General features: G+C 42.2%; 1 protein-coding gene across 1 annotated transcript in view; it reads right to left on the bottom strand.

The window, feature by feature from the left end:
• KL (klotho) overlaps positions 1-17,896 on the bottom strand; it is a 46,033-nt gene extending 28,137 nt beyond the window's left edge. Inside the window, exon 1 of the mRNA XM_066313165.1 lies at positions 17,114-17,896. Within this exon, the coding sequence (XP_066169262.1) occupies positions 17,114-17,860 (747 nt within the window). The 5' untranslated portion in view covers positions 17,861-17,896. The remainder of the gene's footprint in view (positions 1-17,113) is intronic.
• Positions 17,897-18,343: the final 447 nt, after the last annotated feature.

Genomic DNA, 18,343 nt, shown 5'->3' with positions numbered 1-18,343 from the left:
TACAGAAATGCCAGAAAGTAGCACTGCTCTGCTGCACAGTTACCATGAGGGCAGGTATCCCAGCAGTTTTCAGGAAGTCATGTACAATGTGGTAATTAGGTCAATATCTAACCGTGAGACAGATGCCTGACATTTAAATATTGCCTGTTTTAAGGGAAGGCAGTTCAAATAAAAGAATCTGAATAGATGCCTCATTTCTAAATAAACTGACCAATGAGTTACTCAGGTAGACCAAAATCTTCCAACAGATTTCAATGAAGATATCCCTCAGAACACTTTCAGAGCCACAGAGGTTTTTGTAAATGAGGTGAGTGTTTGTCACAGCCCCAGACAACAGAATGAATAGCGACATCTCAGGCTGAAATGCAGAAGGACAGGAAGAGGCATAAATCCATCGCATCAATTTTTTTTTAAATATTCTCTTCAATTTTTAGACCAGTCCAAGCTCATGTAAGCAACCAGATGACTTACAGATACTCCAGACTTGTTAAATGGAAAAGGAGATTAAGTGTATCACTAATACAATATGTAGCCAGTGAATTTACAGACACAGCATCTTCACGTACATCAGCAAACAGCAGAGCTAAAGACCCAGTATCTACAGTAACCCATGGACCAGAAGGTGACAGGCAGCTAAATTACACCAGGTGCTCTCCTGCAAAACAGCTTCCAGGTTAACTTTATCCAAAAACAACCCAAACTATTTCAGGCTATGAACTATAGTACAGAAATCTGCATTTTTTATCAAAATCAAATAGGAAAATAATTTTCAACTGGCTGGCAGCAAGAGCTGGCCAGCCATCTTATCCTAGAGACCAAGGCTTTCAGTAGCCACAGCTATGCCAACACAACCTTCAACAAGTATGTAGCACAAAGGATATTGAAAAAAGGGGGCTAAGACAGGATACATAAAATCAGGCATTAAATCAGAATGACACTTTGGATATTAAGAAATTCACAAATTATACAGTTTATGCGGAATCACAGTTCAATCAACGATGCTAGAAAAAGCAGAGCAGGGGGCAGTGCAGCGATTAACTAGTTGCCCAAAAACTAACGAAAAGCAAATTGTTGGCCTGCATTAGGGTATGAAGGGCTTGAAGAGCCAGGTGTTTTTCCTGAGACAAAGGGAGGAAGGTAGGAAAGGAGTAGGACAGGCAGGAAGGAAGGAGGGGAGTAATCTGAAGAAATTGCATTGTATTACTTTTCACTGGAAGCTCTTTTGTACATGAACACTCTTAGAGAAGAGCTAAGACACTCTGCAGGAGACACATACACAAGTCCTGACTGCCTTACTGAGTGGAAAAATAATCTCTGTAGAAATCAGCACTGGAAAAAAAGCACAGCTCCATCTGTAGCAGTCAAAATCCACTTTCCTCATACTACTGAGATGAAAGAAAGCAAAGATGTCAGAAATTCTGAAGAAATGCCACAGATTTTATGTACATAATTTGAAACATAAAATAATTCAAGAATATTGGGATACAATTTATAGTCAAACACATTAGATTAATTAGATGTTTATTATCAAACAAGCCACTGGACATATTTGGTATAATTTATGTACATACTTTAAATGTATATATATAAAGGTTATTGCTAGTCTGAGAGTACTGCCTCCAATAATCCTTCCTTTCAGGGACAACTCTATGCTGCAAGAGAAAAGCAGGAATGAAAGTAGAGGCCTTTCACAAGCCCGATCTATTGCAGACCAGGAGTTAGTCCTGTTAATTGTCTATCTTCCTAAGTTCCTACAAGATGGTATTTTCATTGTGGACCCAACAATGGATGTCACATAAAACCATGAAACGTTCTGAGTATGACCCTGTAAATGCTTTGTTAAATGATACAGTAAAGAGGAGGCAATGATGAGTGATATTACTGTGTTGGAAAAATTCGGACTTGCACAGAATTTTAACAGAAATACAAAAAAAAAAACTTACTGAAAAAATATCATTACCATATTTATGATCCTGTGTGTACTATCTGCCAGGAATTGGGAAAACTGGATTATAAAATTAGGAAGAGCCTCAGGGGTATCAGATTCAATACAGTACTTCTATGGGCAATATATAACACAATCCTATTTATAACCTGATTCAGATTCACTTTAACATAGGCTAGGTATTCTGTTCATACTGCTCTCTCTGGAAGACGACTACAGAATCACATTTCACTTCAAATGGTTCTCTTTTTTCCCCCAGATTTCAGGATAAATTTATTCATGCTCACTCCAAACACTTGCTCTTGCAGCAAAACTTTCCCTGCACTTAGTTACTTACCTTCACTTGTCTTTACCATTGATCTACTTATAGACAAGAAGTATATCTTCTCCTAGTGCTCTTGCTCAGGTAAATAAGCCATGTTCTAGTAAGGTAATTCCTCATCTCTGCTGGAAAAATCACCTGATACAGACGAGAAACAAATGTGTCTTTGTCACAGTTGGATTATATTTGCATCTGATGGTCATGCTGTGATCAGCAAGTTCTCTTCTTACAGAAAAAAAATCTGAGGCTTTCTGTTCCATCTGTTTATTATTTTGATTATCCTTTGCCCTGGCACTGTTTCCTCAATTTTAGCTCAGGCTCTAAGTAGTGCAATCCTAGCCTGTGCCAAGGCATGGGAACTGAAATACATTAAGAAGTTCAGCTGTAAGCTGCCCTTTGAGACTGATGTTTCTACTTCCAGTGCAGCTCACTATATTTGCTTTAACAATTCCCTAGCTACTGCTGAACATTCTCCTCCTCCTCCACTGAAACAGTAACTCTCCATGTGCTACCATTTCAATGGTCTTACTGAAAATACAAATTGATTGTATTTATCATATTTTCTTTTCCCAGACAATCAGTTATCACAAAAAGCTATCAGATGGGCCTGGCTTGACTTTGATACTGTAAATTCATAGCATTTTATGTTCATTGCACCTGCAGTTACCAACATTTATCTGATCCTCACCCTCATTAAAGTCTCCTGTCTATGAATCCCATTGCTCAACACAATCACTTTTCTTGATAGATCTGACAAACAGGATTTTGGAAGTACAGTTTTTTAAACTCTCTTTTCCCCCACTACCTGATGGCTGTATGTCTTTCCTTGTGCTACTTTTTCTTAGGTGACTGGAAGATATCAGAGTTTTGTTTTAAAACAAGGAGGTTTTAGTTAAGACCGAATGCATGTTTTTCACTGCTTAGCATAGCTAGTAAATACCTATTCCATTACTTGATGCGAGATTCAACAACTTCCTTGCAGAAAATAAAGGAGCCTCTAAAGAAGAGACATCTTTTGTTTCCAGACGGAAGGAGACTCTGGCAACTAGCGTATGTTTGCATTTGCATATCAGTTCGAACTTGTGGTAAAAAGACTGTGCTTTTTAAAGGGGTTTTCGTTTGGTTTTGTTTGGGGTTTTTTGTTTGGCTTTTTTTTTTCTTTATGTTTTAAACAATATTTTACAAGAATTGCCCTTTCTTCATATTTTGGAAAAAAGCACAAAGTGCCTTCAGCATACTCCAATAGCCACAGTGGGTCAGTGGAAAAAAATGAATGAAGAACTGCAAGATGACTCAATGACCATGACAACTTCCATGCGACACCACGCTATTTGCCTGCCCTGGTTTTACAGGACCAAACAGGTGGTCCTGACCACCCTTGGAGGGGGGAACATCAGCTGCTTTCCTGGGTCAGAAGACTCAGTTCCATGCCCAGGAAAACCAGGGGAGAGTATGTGATACAGGTCTTCCCCTCAGATATGCAGGAGATACCACATATCTGAAATAGGGGAGATTCAGGCAATCTTTGCATTTGATCCAGACCATATGTCAGAGCTCGCCCTCTGAGAAGTCACAGGAACAGAAAGTACCTCAAGCCAGTTTTTGAACTAGCCCCTCAGTACTCCCCTCCTCTGTCATCTACTGAACCTCTCCACACTCTAATTAGAGTAAGGATAAAAGTCTGTCTACAAGAAGTCTGAGTTTATCACCACAGGTTTACCTAAACCTCACAGACCGAAATGGGACAATTATTGTTTTTTTGGTCATAGAACAAGAGATACCATGCTCACTTCTCTCCATTTCCCAGAAAAGGAACCTAGGATAGGAAGCTCAAATGTAGGTTTTTCTGGTGAACACATCCTAAATTAGCTCAAGCGTGATTGCTGTCCCCTGCATTCACTTCCGCAGTCTTCAAGGGAGATGGCTGGACTGCACCTAACTGCAAAGCCCAGGCATTGCACTCCTCCCTCTCCAGCCAGCCATCACAAGCCCTCACACAGAACCGCTGCAGCTGCTGGCGCATCACTCCACATTATTGTAGCCCTATGCTGAAGGATTGTAGGAAGACAAGGACAACCCAGTCCGTGTCTTTACTTGCTAGTGTGCTGCAGAGCCAAAGTACATACAGCTGCACCCTGGTCAGCCCAGTGGACAGCTGCCTCAGAGCTGGAGAACAAGTCCTAGCTGCTCTTCCCTCTGGGATCACCGGGAATGCCGCCAAACCACTTTAAAAGAAGTATCTTTTCGCTAAACAACATTTTATAATGGTTACTGGAAAGCCAGCTATTGCAAGGCCAAGCAGATGCCAAACTGCGTCTCAGAGATGATGCAAATGCTGCCTGGAAGACCAGCACAATGACGATGCTTCTAAACTGTGGGACAGGAGTAATTTTCCATACTACACAGCCTCACTCAAAGAAGCAAAACGTCCTGCTGCTGACAGCTGTAGCTGGACGTGAACCCTAGGCACTTTAACATTGTTTTTCCAGGCACTGGGTAAGTACCATTTGCTATTGATAATCTTTGCAGGTTGAAGACTGTCCTGGCTGTACGCACAAATTATTTCCACACTGAACAGGACAGACAAAGATGAATGTGGGGACTCTGCAGGCTCTGATCTCCACCCAGCTCTCGTATGAGCCCCATGAAACCTGGCTCGAGAGCTGGTGGCCAACTGACACCAAAACAGATCATTCTGCATGGGCCATGGGCAGCCTTGGTTAGGCAGACTGGTTTTCCTTGCATATTCTCCTGTGTTCTCAATCTGGAAGACAGAAGATGACAAAAAAATTACTTGCATATCAGCCAGACCACTGTTCAGTTAAACCATCCATTTCGTAGTCAACAAAGGACAACCTTTTTTTTTTTTTTTTTTTTCTTCCACTTATAACAGGTATTTAGCTCTATACAAACTAGCGTGTTATGGTATGGTTGCAATAATGTATATTTTTTACAGCACTTACATCAGCAGTGTCATTCCTCCAGTGCAGAACTGCAGTGGTTCCACTGACCACACTCCAGAAGGAGTGACCACACTCATTGCCCATAGAAATATGTCTTCTCTATGTATTCTAGTCTTTGAAGATTTTTGAGACACAAAATGCTCTGGGCTGGTGCTTCTTAACCTTTGCCCTGATACTCAGGGATGGTGCTTCCAAACCTTCTGCATAGTTACTGCACAAAACAATGGTGAATTATTTAGGGGTGGAGTCAATAATTAATTTTACCAGAAACATAATGTAAGGACTGAGATTGTACTATTTTCTTACACTGGTAAGAGAATAATAGAAGAGTAACTACAACGGGTGTCCAACCCATCACATTATCATTGAAGCAGTTCCAAAATAAGGTGCAACAGAGAAAAATCTTGAGCTGTTTGCACCAGTCACTCAAAAATCTGGAATCTGCTTTATTATGTAACAAAAAAACCCTGAGTCTGCTGGGCAGCTTGTCATTGCTACTGTTTCTATTTTATGTCCAAAGTCAGTGTTTGTGTCACAGCAACTCTCTGACAGTTAATAGTTTATTTTGGTAAATTGCTCTATGTTTTTCACATACCAATTAACTTCCTTGTCTCTCTTCCTTGTACCTCCCAGCACAAATTTTTGCCCCTAGACACTCAAATAGTTCACTTAGACATTTCTATGTGATCTTGGGTCTACAAAATGCTAGTGTCCCTCAGGTCTTTCCAGACCCTCCAAGTCCTTTCCCACACTGGGAATGTGGTGCTCCAATGTATGTTTGACCCTTTCCTAGTCCTCACTCTCTTTGTAGTTCAGTCTTCCATATTCACTTTAGCCCTAAAAACGTATTTCCCAGAGGCACTCACTCAAAGTGAATACTTCCAAAGCAAAAAATGAAAAAGAGATACAGGAATCACCAAGTTTAATTGCCTGCAATATTGTAGCAAGCCCTAGCCCCAAACACTACATAATAATGGCTATTATATGCTCCCTCCTGGAGAAGTGAAGACTCCTTTCATAGCACCTTCCAGTGCTTAAAGAGGGCCTACAGGAAAGCTGGAGACGGAATTTTCACAAGGGCACTACACAAGGGGGAAACGCCTTTAGCCTGAAAGAGGAAGGATTTAGATTAGATATTCAGGAGAAGTTCAAAGGTGGCGAAGCAGTGGAACAGGTTACCCAGAAATCTATGGATGTGCCATTCCTTTGATCAAGGTCAGGCTGGGCAAGGCTTTGAGCAACCTGATCTAGCAGAAGGCATCTCTTCACATATGTAGAAGTCTAGAAGATAAGCAGTGGACCCTCTGTCATCATTCCTTTTCAACCATGAGTGTCCATGAATCTTGGGTATTCCCTCCCCCTTGAGGGTGGGATGTCACGTCATGGCAGAGAGTTTGGAACTAGATGATCTTTACAACTCCTTCCAACACAAATCATATCATGGTTCTGTTATTCTATGTTCATGGCATTATGAACCAAAAAGCCAATTCCAAGATATTTAACACAAAAAAACCCACCATCCACAGGCCAAATGCTCCAGATGTCATAGTGAGCCACAGGAATAAACCAAGAAAAGCAAAGACATCATCCCAACTCTTGCAACAGAAGACAAATTCTTTAGGTAAAATGCCTTGGTGATCCTGGGACTGTCCCTCCACAATTTAAATTCTTTCACTGACCATGAGTGAACACAACCAGCTGCCACAGGCCAGCAGCATCAGTGTCTAACCCAGACCAACGCTCACTCCCTCTGGTTTCTACAAACCAAATCCAAATTGGGTAACACAGGAAATATTACTCTCCAGAAGAGTCCAGCACAGGTGAAGTGAGATCTGACTGGTGTGGTTTAGGGTTCCTGCCTTTCATGGCTGTTACAATGCTCTTGCTATAACCATTTCACCACCAACCAATTCTGAAGGGGTCTCTATTTCATTATCCTAAAGAGAACTAGGAAAAAGGCCGTTTCTGAACTTCCCTGTGCTAGAATTTGCTGGCTCTAATATTCAGAATCAGAATGACTATGCCAATTTGGTGTTGCTTTTATTGGAATTTTTCCACCTTTTAAGCAACTGCCTCCTTCAAGTACCACTTTTCTTTTTACCAGAAATAGGAAAGAAGAGCTGGATAAATGACTGAGTAATTACAGTTTCACACAAAAGTGGCACAAGCAACCCAGCTCCAAATATGAGACACAGAGTAACCTCTACAGTGCAAGAATTTGGTCCTGACAGCTCCATTTTATTTCTTTCATCAAAGAATAAAAAGCATCAATCTGCAGCTTCAATAAGTCAGTCATATTGCAGCAGGTTAAACAGCAATTTCACAAGGGTAAACTGACCCAATTTGAAGCAGTGGGCACTCATCCAGTGAAAGAATACAGAAGGCTGAGTGTGAAATGACTGACTGACTCACAACATCAAAATGAAAATTTTCAGCATCATATTAAAATGGAAAACCAAGAGCTTCTACAGCAGAATAAAATTATTGGTATTTCCTCTAGTTCTCAGCTTTTTCTGGAAAACTGAAGTCTCTCAAATATTTTCATTTCAATGAATCAGCAAATTCTAGTTTCAAAGGTTTTAGATTTTTCTGACTTGCTCTAATGACATTATATTACTTTGTGAACTCAGGAGGTATTAGGAAGATTAAAATGAGCTAGCGGACAGGGGGGTATGAAGAAAAAGGAATTTTTTTTTCCACCAAGCATATAATTAAGATGCAAAACTGCAGCTGAATCATATTCCTGCAGCTCTGTTCCCTGCTCTGTGTGACATACCCCAGTATTCTACTCTCTCAAAACAAGAGACATGTTTATAGCTGGCAAGGGAAGTAGGATGATAAACTGAGTTCAAGAGCTCCTTCAGCATATTTCCAAGGTCTTGCACTTCATATGCAGAGATGCTGTTTGAATATGGGAATGCACATTTTCATCAAGATAAGAAGAATACATCTGTTCAATTTCCTAATTTACTTAACTGCTTGAAAGTGGCAGGGTTCCCCAAAAAGCTAAAGAGAAAATCAATTTTCACTTATTTTCCTTAAGCTCCTTTGAGAAACCCAGACCTAATGTATTAGCCCCACCTTTTACAGCAGACTACTCACAGTGTCCCCCACTGCCAGTGCTGGTGGCAATGTGAGGAGGGCAAGTGGACACCAAAAGCCAAGACAGACCTTGAAGCAGACCCCATCCTTGTGAAGCATGGTCTGTGATTTCCGTAAACCACCAGTCAGCTTCCTCAAAATAATTCATATGACACTTACTAAAAAAAAAATTAACAGGGAACAAACAATTAATCCTTGATGACTCCAGGCCATCTCATTTCACGCCGACTTTAATTTTTAATTCTAAATATATACATGAAAATGGAGTATTGCCTCATAAACCCAGCTCCTGCATTCCCGCTCCAGGCCAGTCACCCCCACATCTCACCAGACCCTCATGCATTATCTATTTTCCCAATTCTCCTCCTTCCTATCCCCTCCATGTTTTGTTACAACTCTTTTGGGCCTGAATTTTGCCTCCTGAGGGTGTATATAACTGGTCATGGACATTCTGGTGTGGTGGTCATTCTCTCTGCAAGCATCATTTTTACCCAAGTTAACACTATACTATGATATGAAAAAGAAATGAGGAATTAAATAAGTGTGTTATAAAAAGCGTATCATTACTGTACAGCCAGGTGTCAGCTGAACTTTCTTTTCAACCATATGGTCAGATTTGTTAGATTGATTTTTAAGCAGCATGTTATTACTTACAAAATTAATTAAAAAAAAAAAAAAAAAATCACTGAGCTGACAATGCAGTATTTTTCAAAACTGCTTTCCCAAAAGACGTGCTGCATAATTCAACCATTTCCATAATATCTAAGGAACCACAATTAGAATAATTAATCAATAACTATGTTCAACAGTTCCATGCCTGCAGCAAAAAAAAATTATTTCATTTCTTAAAATGCTGGAAGTTAAACAAATAAACTGAGTAAACTTTGCCCTCAGCTCTGAAAAACAAGTGATCCGGTGGAGCTACTACATATTCAAGAGAACAAGAAAAAAGCTGACTGTGAAAAGGCATTGGAAAATCACTGTGAACTCTTACCAGAACATGTGACCAGCAGCTACAAGTCTGTCTCCTTTCCCCACCCAACCATTTGAAGTTCTTTTTATGAGCAGGATCAAAACAGATGCTATTGTCCTCCCAATTTGTAAAGTAAGTATCTTGTAAAACATAATCCCAGTGGTATGAACATTTTCTAGCCCTTAGTAAGAGCATTAAACTGATAAACCTACAAAAGGATTCCTGGGTTGACTTTTGGACTCACGGAATTGCAAGGCATTTCCATAGGACAGTCTCTCCCAGCCAATTTTGAACCATTCAGCTGTCTTTAGAGTTGTGACTGAAAACAAAAATCAAATCTCAGCTGTCAGCATGAGAGCTGATGTGCAAGTAACAAATCCATCTGCAGACTGAAGTGACAGTCCCCTGGCAATGTGCAAGGCCCCCTGTCAGCTCCCTCCATTGCTGCAGAATGTGTTGCAGGGTGTCTTGCAGCACTCCCTGGCCCTTCGGCCTCCCAGGCTGCCAGATCCTGAGACGGGTAAAAGCCCCTGTGCTTTCCATCATGCAGATGTCACAAAGACCCAGCTGTCAGGTGGCACTGGAACCACATGTGGCCCCAATCCCTCAGTTCCTGTATCAACTGTTGTAAACAGCATCTGTAAAGATGTCAGTAACTGGGAGAACTCAGAATATGGGTTGAGGTTTTTTCTGAATCAAAAACACCCTAAGCTTTAAACTTTTGCAATTCTTCATAACACAGAAGTCTATCTCTTCTAAACTAAACATACCTAAAGATGAAACAACACAAATAGGCTTCAGTGTAGCCAAATCCAGATATTCTTGAAGTCCTTTTTCTAACAGTGTGCATCTCAAAGGACCCTCCCTGACACATCTCCAGGGAGACACACCACAAACTTAACAAGCCAGGCTTTTTATGAGTGTTTTGTGCTCTCAGATTAGAGCTACAGCAAGACAGAAGCTACCATCACTGACAGACAAAACAAACTGTTTACTGTTAATACAGACTATATTTTGGTTTTTTCATTGCATGATGCTTTCAGATTTAGACCATGCCTTATATCATTCTGGTAACAATTTTGCAAAGCAAAGAGGAAGATTTCACATTTACTGCTACTGCCATCAAGTCTGTTTTCCCGAATGGCTTTAGCTGTCTTAAAAGATTTTTGCTCCTACCATTAATACTTAAAGGCCATTCCAGCAGCTTATTCTTCCAAAGCTATCCATGACTTCTAAGAGTCAATCTAACTGTATTTATAGCCTTTCACATGTGTATGCATATGGTCTTTTAATTCTGAATTTTCTTACGGTCATTGATATTTCTGTCCAGGAGTATTTATGTCCAGAGAGCAACAGTGTGAGTTTAATTCCTTCCCTTCTTTGGTATCATTCATCTTCTACTCACCCCATTTTACCAAAGGCTCCAGTCTCTTGCAACGGCCAATTATCCCTTTCTCCTTTTGTACTTAGTTATTCCTTCTTCTTGACAACTCACCTTCTTGGTCTACTGACACATTTTTGCTCATGTGAAGTAAATCAGCTGTTCTCCAGACGACAGTCTCTTATTTCATGGTCATATCCAATGAGTCACCTTCTCCTTCAGAGAACTGTCCAATCTTCATTTCAGTAATTTCCTAAGGATCCTGAGATTTTGTCTACAACCATATTCTTCTGTTCCATTCCTCTGATTTAATCTAAGAATCAACATTCACAGTTTTGACTGTGATATTTTTCAATATACTTTGGCAAACAAATATGCAAGCATGAGTGCTTTTTATTTAATATTTCAAACTGGTAATACACATCCTTTAAAGTCAAAACCTGTCACAGAATCACAGAATATCTTGGGTTGGAAGGGATCTTAAAAGTCACCTAGTTCCAACCCCACTGCCATGGGTAGGAGGGACATCTCACACTAGATCAGCTTGCCCAAAGCCTCATTCAACCAGCCCTCATCGTTCCCTCTACTTCTTCAGAAGCATGTCTTCATAATTTCTTATTTTTACCATCTTGGAAAAAAAAATAGAAGAAATTCTACTGTGAAGATTTCTTTACCTACAAGTCTGTATAAGCAGACTCCTTCGATTGGTGGCTTCTTGACTTTTTTAGAACTTTGCCAACATTGGCCCTGCACCTTCAGATTAAGTCCAGCATTTAATCTGTTCATCAGCAACAACCAAACACACAAATGACAAATCATTTGCAAGGATTATCAAACTGCCTTTGAACTCTGCCAATTACTAACTGAAAGCCACAAGACTCTTCAACTGGAGTTAAGCAAACCACAAATGTGTCTACATACATATCTGCTCTTTCCTGTTTCTCCCAAAGTGAGAAGGATATGCATCACAGTAACCAAAATAATTAAAACAAAATGCCTCTAAATGCCTACATCCTGTCCTAATGGTCACTGCTTGCCAACATTGCCCTCAGCTGTACCGACATGTTCACTACTTCTAGCTAGTTGAAGAAATAATGGAAGATGTATGGAAGGGAAAAATATTTTATTCCCCAGAGCACACTGGGAAGAAGACGCTGTTAAGAAAAAGTTACTAACTGTGAGGAACAAACCTAAGGCAAGAGCAATTTCAACCAAACAAAGAGAAATCAGAATATGACCTTCTAGAAGATGAGTACATTATGATTTAAACAACCTCTTACATGATAGAGCACTTCTTCTTTACAGAAAAGATTTTCAAAAGGAAGGACAGTGCTGCACTTCCAACCTGCTGATGGTTGCAGAACAGAGATTTCTACTGGACTGATCATGGGAAAATCTGTAAGAGCTCTTACCTTTCAGTCCAAAGGGAAATGCAGGCAATAAAAAATAGTGAACTATTCTGAACTACAACGGATGTTTCACTAGTTTTATCTCAAGTACAGCTAGGAATTATGTATATCAACTGCTTTTTAAGTACTGGAAACTGTCCATAGAAACAAGGTGAAATGGAGAAGTTTTTAACACAAAGGAATACAGAGTGACATGAGTTCTACCACATGCTCCATTCTGGAATCCCCAAAACTACAACAAATACAGAATCTCTTTTGCTCAAGGAGAAAGGTTGAAGGGAAGAAGGAAGAATATCTCACACCTTATGAGGCTTTATTAATCCAAAATGGAACAATATCAAGGCGCTTTACACTCACACGCCCAGTGAGATTTTACCAGATGTGAATTCTATGTTGCCAATCTAAACACTCCTGTCAACATCCAACTGCTGTTAATCAGCAGCCATTACCTTCCAGCACTGAGCAGAGCCCTGACCAACATGAACAACTGCTATTTAAAACAGAAGTATACTAGACTACCTTGGACAGGAACCAGAAATATCACCTAGGTGCCTCCAGCAACAGCTACAACAGTGATTAGAAATCAGGCAGGTGGCATTTAAAATTAGACATGAAAACACAGATTTGGGACTTCAAACAGAATTTACCAAGATTCACAGCTATTACAGCCACAAGGACCAAGCACTAAAAACCTCACAATGAAAAGACCCTCAAGAAATTCTCATCCCCATAATGGACAGCAAAAGAGTTGAGGTGGGACTTAACATACCTACAAGGCTTGACCTTCCATGCACAGAACAAACAAATTCTGCTTCCACTCCATTTCAGTCACATCAGTGGGGTCTTTCCAGGTCCTGCCTGTTGAGTTTTCCTAAAATTTCCTATAATCTCTTAAAAGCTTTCCAAGTTATGGAACCCCCACACTTGAGGTAGATCCACTCTTACTCTTCCATGGTAACACTTTATTCTCCATACAGTCCTGGTATTTCTGAGAGTAAAAACTGAAGTACACTGTAAAGGTAACAAACTGCTTTTTTTGTTACAATGGAATATTTGAAAACAACAATCCTTTTGCAAATGTGTATGGAATCAGCTAGGAATGGCAAAAGGAAACTAATGTAACCCATCTTTGGAGCTAATTTTAATAAAACAAGTATTCTTGAAACCCAAACTCCTCTGTTTATCACATTTTAAAATTAAACTCATTGCATTTTTTTTTCTTTCCATGATTAAAGATTAAACAAAAAAAAAAAAAACTTGCTATAGCTTTTTATATAATTTTTGAACATAGCCTAACTTTTGGCAACTACTGGCACAGAAAACAGCAGCATCAGACTTGAACTTGCAACACAGTTTGACTGCACTTCTTTGTCAAATCTGGTGTTCGAAAAAAACCTGATTCAAATGATTAATGAGTAGAATAATCACTTGTGTAAACATATACCACCTAATACTCAAACCCAGGTACAAATCAATTTCTTCTTTGTTCTTTGAATTATGCCTCAAGAAAGCAAGAACAGGAAAAAAATAGTATTACTTAGCAGTATTCCTCCTTTTTTTCTATAAATTAGGTACGCTTCCACAACTATGATGAGCTATGTTACTTTCAGGAAAATTCCAAATAATTCCATTCGCACTGAGTGAAAATTTGAGGCCTGTCCTGACTTTAAAAGAAACAATACAAACCAAGAAAAGACCACTCTCCTATTCTGAAATTGCTGAGAGTTTATTAGGTTTAGCACTGAAGGTCAACAAAAGAGTACTTACCTTCTGTTTTGGAAAGAGTTTTGGAATAGAAATCAGTCTGTTGCTATGTGACTGGTTTCCAGGCAGCAGTTCCACTCACTTCTTCAGGGAAACGACGTGTTCCTCTGTTTCTGCAAATGCTGTTTATATTGAGTAAACCCAAGTATGTTCAACTCAGACAACATACTGTGAACCATTAATGAAAAAACGCATTTGCAAAAACCAGAACATAACACACTGACCTCTCAACTCCTATCTGGAGAAAAAAGATGCATCATATACATGACAGATTGTTGGCATTACATTTTCTGGCTGTTGACCTGACAGAATGCCAACTTTTATGAAATACACTTGATCCATTCCATTTATTTTGTGAATAAACATGAACAGCTTCCTCCATTTCCTACCACATTTGAAGGGCTTAGACATATCAAAAGCAACAAGTGTCAGTGGAAATACTATAAAAGGGAGAAATTTTCACCAAATACTGATCAACATCCCTCAAGAACACATCAGAGATGCATCAACAAAATCGTTTTTTCTTTACAAGGTTTTTACACTATTTTTATTTGGTCCTGTCTATAAAAAAGTGTCTCTGTCAATTTAGCTTTTGTTACGACGCACAAGGAAGTTCTGAAAAATGAGAGGTAATTAAAAAGTTCAGTACAATTTGATGAAATTCATTCAAGCTGAATTCAAACATCATTACTTAAACTTCATTGCCCTGTTTTCACCAGCTCTGAATTGAATAACCTAAATTGAATCAAATTCTTATTTGATTATTTCTTCAGACAATAAATGTCGCTCAGAAAAACAATGCCCCAAATCCACATTTATATCTGCTGAATTTTAAAGAACTTAAAGGAAATTACTTTGCTTTTTAACATAATAGGCATCCAGTAAAATAAATTAGGAGGCATCAGCTTTCATCAGCTTTAGCCTTCCACTTACGCAAGTCTTTGCTTTGACTAAATGCAGAGAAGACAGTTAAAACTGCGTATCGTAAATAAGGGGAGAAAGTCAGAAATCACCCATATTAAGAGCTAAGAGCACATTTGCTAAGAAATGAACAATTATGAAAACAAATTCTAACTTCAAAAAAACCCAAACGTGTTCTGTAAACTCAACTGCCCTGGAAAGAAAATAAAATACAAGAATGGCAGAGAAAAGTAAAAAGGGTTAAGAAGAAACCAGGGACCAGATCTTACAACTTAAGGAGCAAAAGTTTAGACAACGAAAGGGGGTTTTCTTTGCATGAGAGGATTCAGCCACATCTTTTGCAGTGGGTCTAAGAGGACTGTATCTCCCAGCAACACATTCTGTGTGTTGACACACACATCCTGCAGCTTATGTGATAGAGCAGTGCTGCTGTGCACCCCTCCAATAAAAACCAAAGCCGTGCATGCTCCCAAAAAATGACTAAACTCACCCACAAAATTATACAACCCCCAGGCACACATTAAAGAACAACATTCAAGTTGCAAAGTCAATCACTCAAGAACTGTGTAATACAGTTTAATTTATGCATGAAATGCAATTCTCTCTTTACCATCTACAGTAGAACTTTAATCTTTCCTTACACAAATGCACACACTTTCTCTATGGATATCAGGCTGTGAAGAAGCTGTACTGGGTAGCTTCCACCTACTTCATTGCTTGCACAAGTTGAAAGGTCTAGTATTAATATGCTACAGAGAAGGAAAAAGAAGGAGGATCTCAGCGCTAAAGCTGTTTACTTCTCTGTGCTGAAGAGCTAGGCTCTACCTCTGCCTCCACAAAGACCTGGAGAAGTCAGGCATGTAAGCTCCACTGCACATAATGTATGTGCCTGATGTTCTCTGCAGGTGATTTGGGATCTAGGGATATGATTTGTAGAAGGGCTGGAAGTATAATGTAACTGACCAATATGCTACAAAGATCACACGCCAGGAAAAGGGCACTAACAACCAGTGGCCACTTTGGCTCTTAACTGCATCTCTGTTTCAGCTCGTCTTTCCTAAAATGTGGGGGGAAAGAGTGGTATCTCGCTGCCTTCCACTGCGCGTAAAAAGAAATGTTTACTCGTGCAAATCCTGACTGACAGTCACTGGGACAAAACCAAATACTGTCACTAAAGCAAGTACTGGTAGACTTTCCTCTTTCAATTACCCACTTGACATGGTGTGGGCAAGGCTGAACCTCAGTTTCTCATTTATTGAATAGGAAAGTATCTTGCTTCACAGAGCTTTTATGAAACACACACATGCTTGAAATTATGAGGGACTCTGATATTACGGTGCTGCAGGATATACTCAAGCACAGCCAAGTACACACCATGGTAACTACATGAAGAGCTTAAAGTTTTCAGGACAAGGAAATTTACCTGAAATTTTACCCACATTTTCCCCATCTGTATTTTCCTTTTGACTTACTTGTAGCATTAAAGAATGCAGACATAATACAGGAAAGTGGAAAAAAGTCAAATAAGGCATGCATTATATGTTTTCCTCATGCTCACATCTAACAAACAATACTCATTAGGATACAACACGTGTCAATAAGTGTGTGCTGAGCAGACAGACATTAGCAGAATTTGTGAATGTATATTAAAGTAGAAGAGATCACGCCTAAATGACCACCCCATCCCAGTTAGGTTTAATCCTTTCTCCTGTCATTGGAAGGATTTGTACGCACTTCTGCTTAATTCTCTCTAGAAATCCCCATGGGCTGCTCCCAGGAAATATTACAATTACACCATAAAGATACACAGAATAAAAGTTAGGTATAGCAAACTACTCATGCCACTTACAAGACTAACAGGAGAATTCAAGGGTCTCTTTTCCCAAAAAGTGCTCACACTGGAAAAAATCATACTCTGTCAAGAAAATGTCTCTGTATGACATTTTGGCCACCTCTAGCATCTCCATTAACTCAGTAAGCCTCTTTTATCAAATACGCTAATTCCCTTTACAGTCATACTAAGCATTTCCACCTTAGAAAGGCAGCACTGGACTGGCACAGTCCCGGGACTGCAGACCCTCACCGACCCAGAATGGAAACTGAACTGCCAGGGGCAGAAGCAGAGATTTCTGCACAACACAGAGAGTTCTTTAACTCTCCACCTCCCCGTCAGCTCAGTGGCCATGTTCCTGCCTTACACCATGAGTTTTGCCTCCTTCGCCCACAGATGTGCTGCCCGCGCTCCGTCGGGCACACGGGTTTGTCCCGCACGCCAGTGTGGGAGCAGGGCACAGGCGTTCCAGCGGGGCGGGCTGAGGGCGGCCGCCATTTACCTGCAGCAGGTGGTGCGCCGCCAGGTAGCCCAGGCGCGGGCCTCCCCGCACGCCGGGCGGCAGCCGCCCCGTGCCGTAGCCGTGCCAGGCCACCACGTAGGGGTTGTCCATGGTCAGCCAGTAGCGCACCTGCCCGCCGAAGTGGCGGAAGCACAGCTCGGCGTAGTCGCGGAAGAGCCGGGGCAGGACGGGGCTGGCCCAGCCGCCGAAGGCGTCCTGCAGGGCCTGCGGCAGGTCCCAGTGGTAGAGGGTGACGACGGGCTCGACGCCCAGCTCCCGCAGGCGGGCCAGCAGCCGCCCGTAGTGCTCCAGCCCGGCGGGGTTGGGCGGCGCCGTCCCGTTGGGCAGCAGCCGGGCCCAGGACAGCGAGAAGCGGTAGTGCGAGACCCCCAGGCGCCGCAGCGCCTCGACGTCGCGGAACAAGTTGTTGTAGCTGTCGCTGGCCACGTCGCCGCCCACGGGCCCCGGCGGGGCGGCCCCCGGCGGCGTGGCCGGGCGGTGGGCGAAGGTGTCCCAGACGGACGCGCCCTTCCCGCCCTGGCGCCAGCCGCCCTCCGTCTGGTAGGCGGCGCTGCCCGCGCCCCAGAGGAAGCCGTCGGGGAAGGTGTCGTGGAGGAAGAGCTGGTCCTGCGGGTACGGCAGCCGGGCGAAGCGGGACCAGGTGCCCGCGCCCTGCCCCGGCGCTCCCAGCCCCGGCCGCCCCATGAGCAGAAGCAGCGGCGGCAGCAGCGACGCGGCAAGATCCATGCTCCCGGCGGGGCACCGCGACGGCACCTCCCGGCGCCCCGCCGCCTCATTTTATCTCACCTCTCGCCTCCCCCCGTTCCCGCCCCGGTGGGCACGGCCATTAATAATTACCCTGGAGCTGCCGCCTGCGTCCTTCCCAGCCACTTCCATCGGGGAGAGCTGCCGCCGGGGGCGGGAGCCAGGGCGTGAGACGGGGCGGGCGGGGAGGAGAGGGGGGGAAGCGGGGCGTGGGCTCCTCGGGGAGGGGGTGGACGCTCTCGCCCCCTCAGGTTGCCCGTGGGTACCTCCAGGGCCCGTCAAAGGCGGAGATCCCTGTCGGCGGGCGGCAGGAGGGGTGCCGCAGCCCTTCGCTGCCACCCCGGTGTCCCCTCGGGAGCGGACCCTCGCCCATGCCCTGGAAGTGCCCATCGGAAGAGCCCGCGGTGAGAGTCGACGGGCGGGTCCGTCCCCTCTGAGGGGCTGGGCATAGCCCCTCCCCGCTGC

The sequence above is a fragment of the Sylvia atricapilla genome, chromosome 2 (assembly GCF_009819655.1).
Source record: "Sylvia atricapilla isolate bSylAtr1 chromosome 2, bSylAtr1.pri, whole genome shotgun sequence".
Taxonomy (NCBI): Eukaryota; Metazoa; Chordata; class Aves; order Passeriformes; family Sylviidae; genus Sylvia; species Sylvia atricapilla.
Note: the sequence above shows the minus strand (reverse complement) of the source record. Positions and strands in the feature narration are given on the sequence as shown.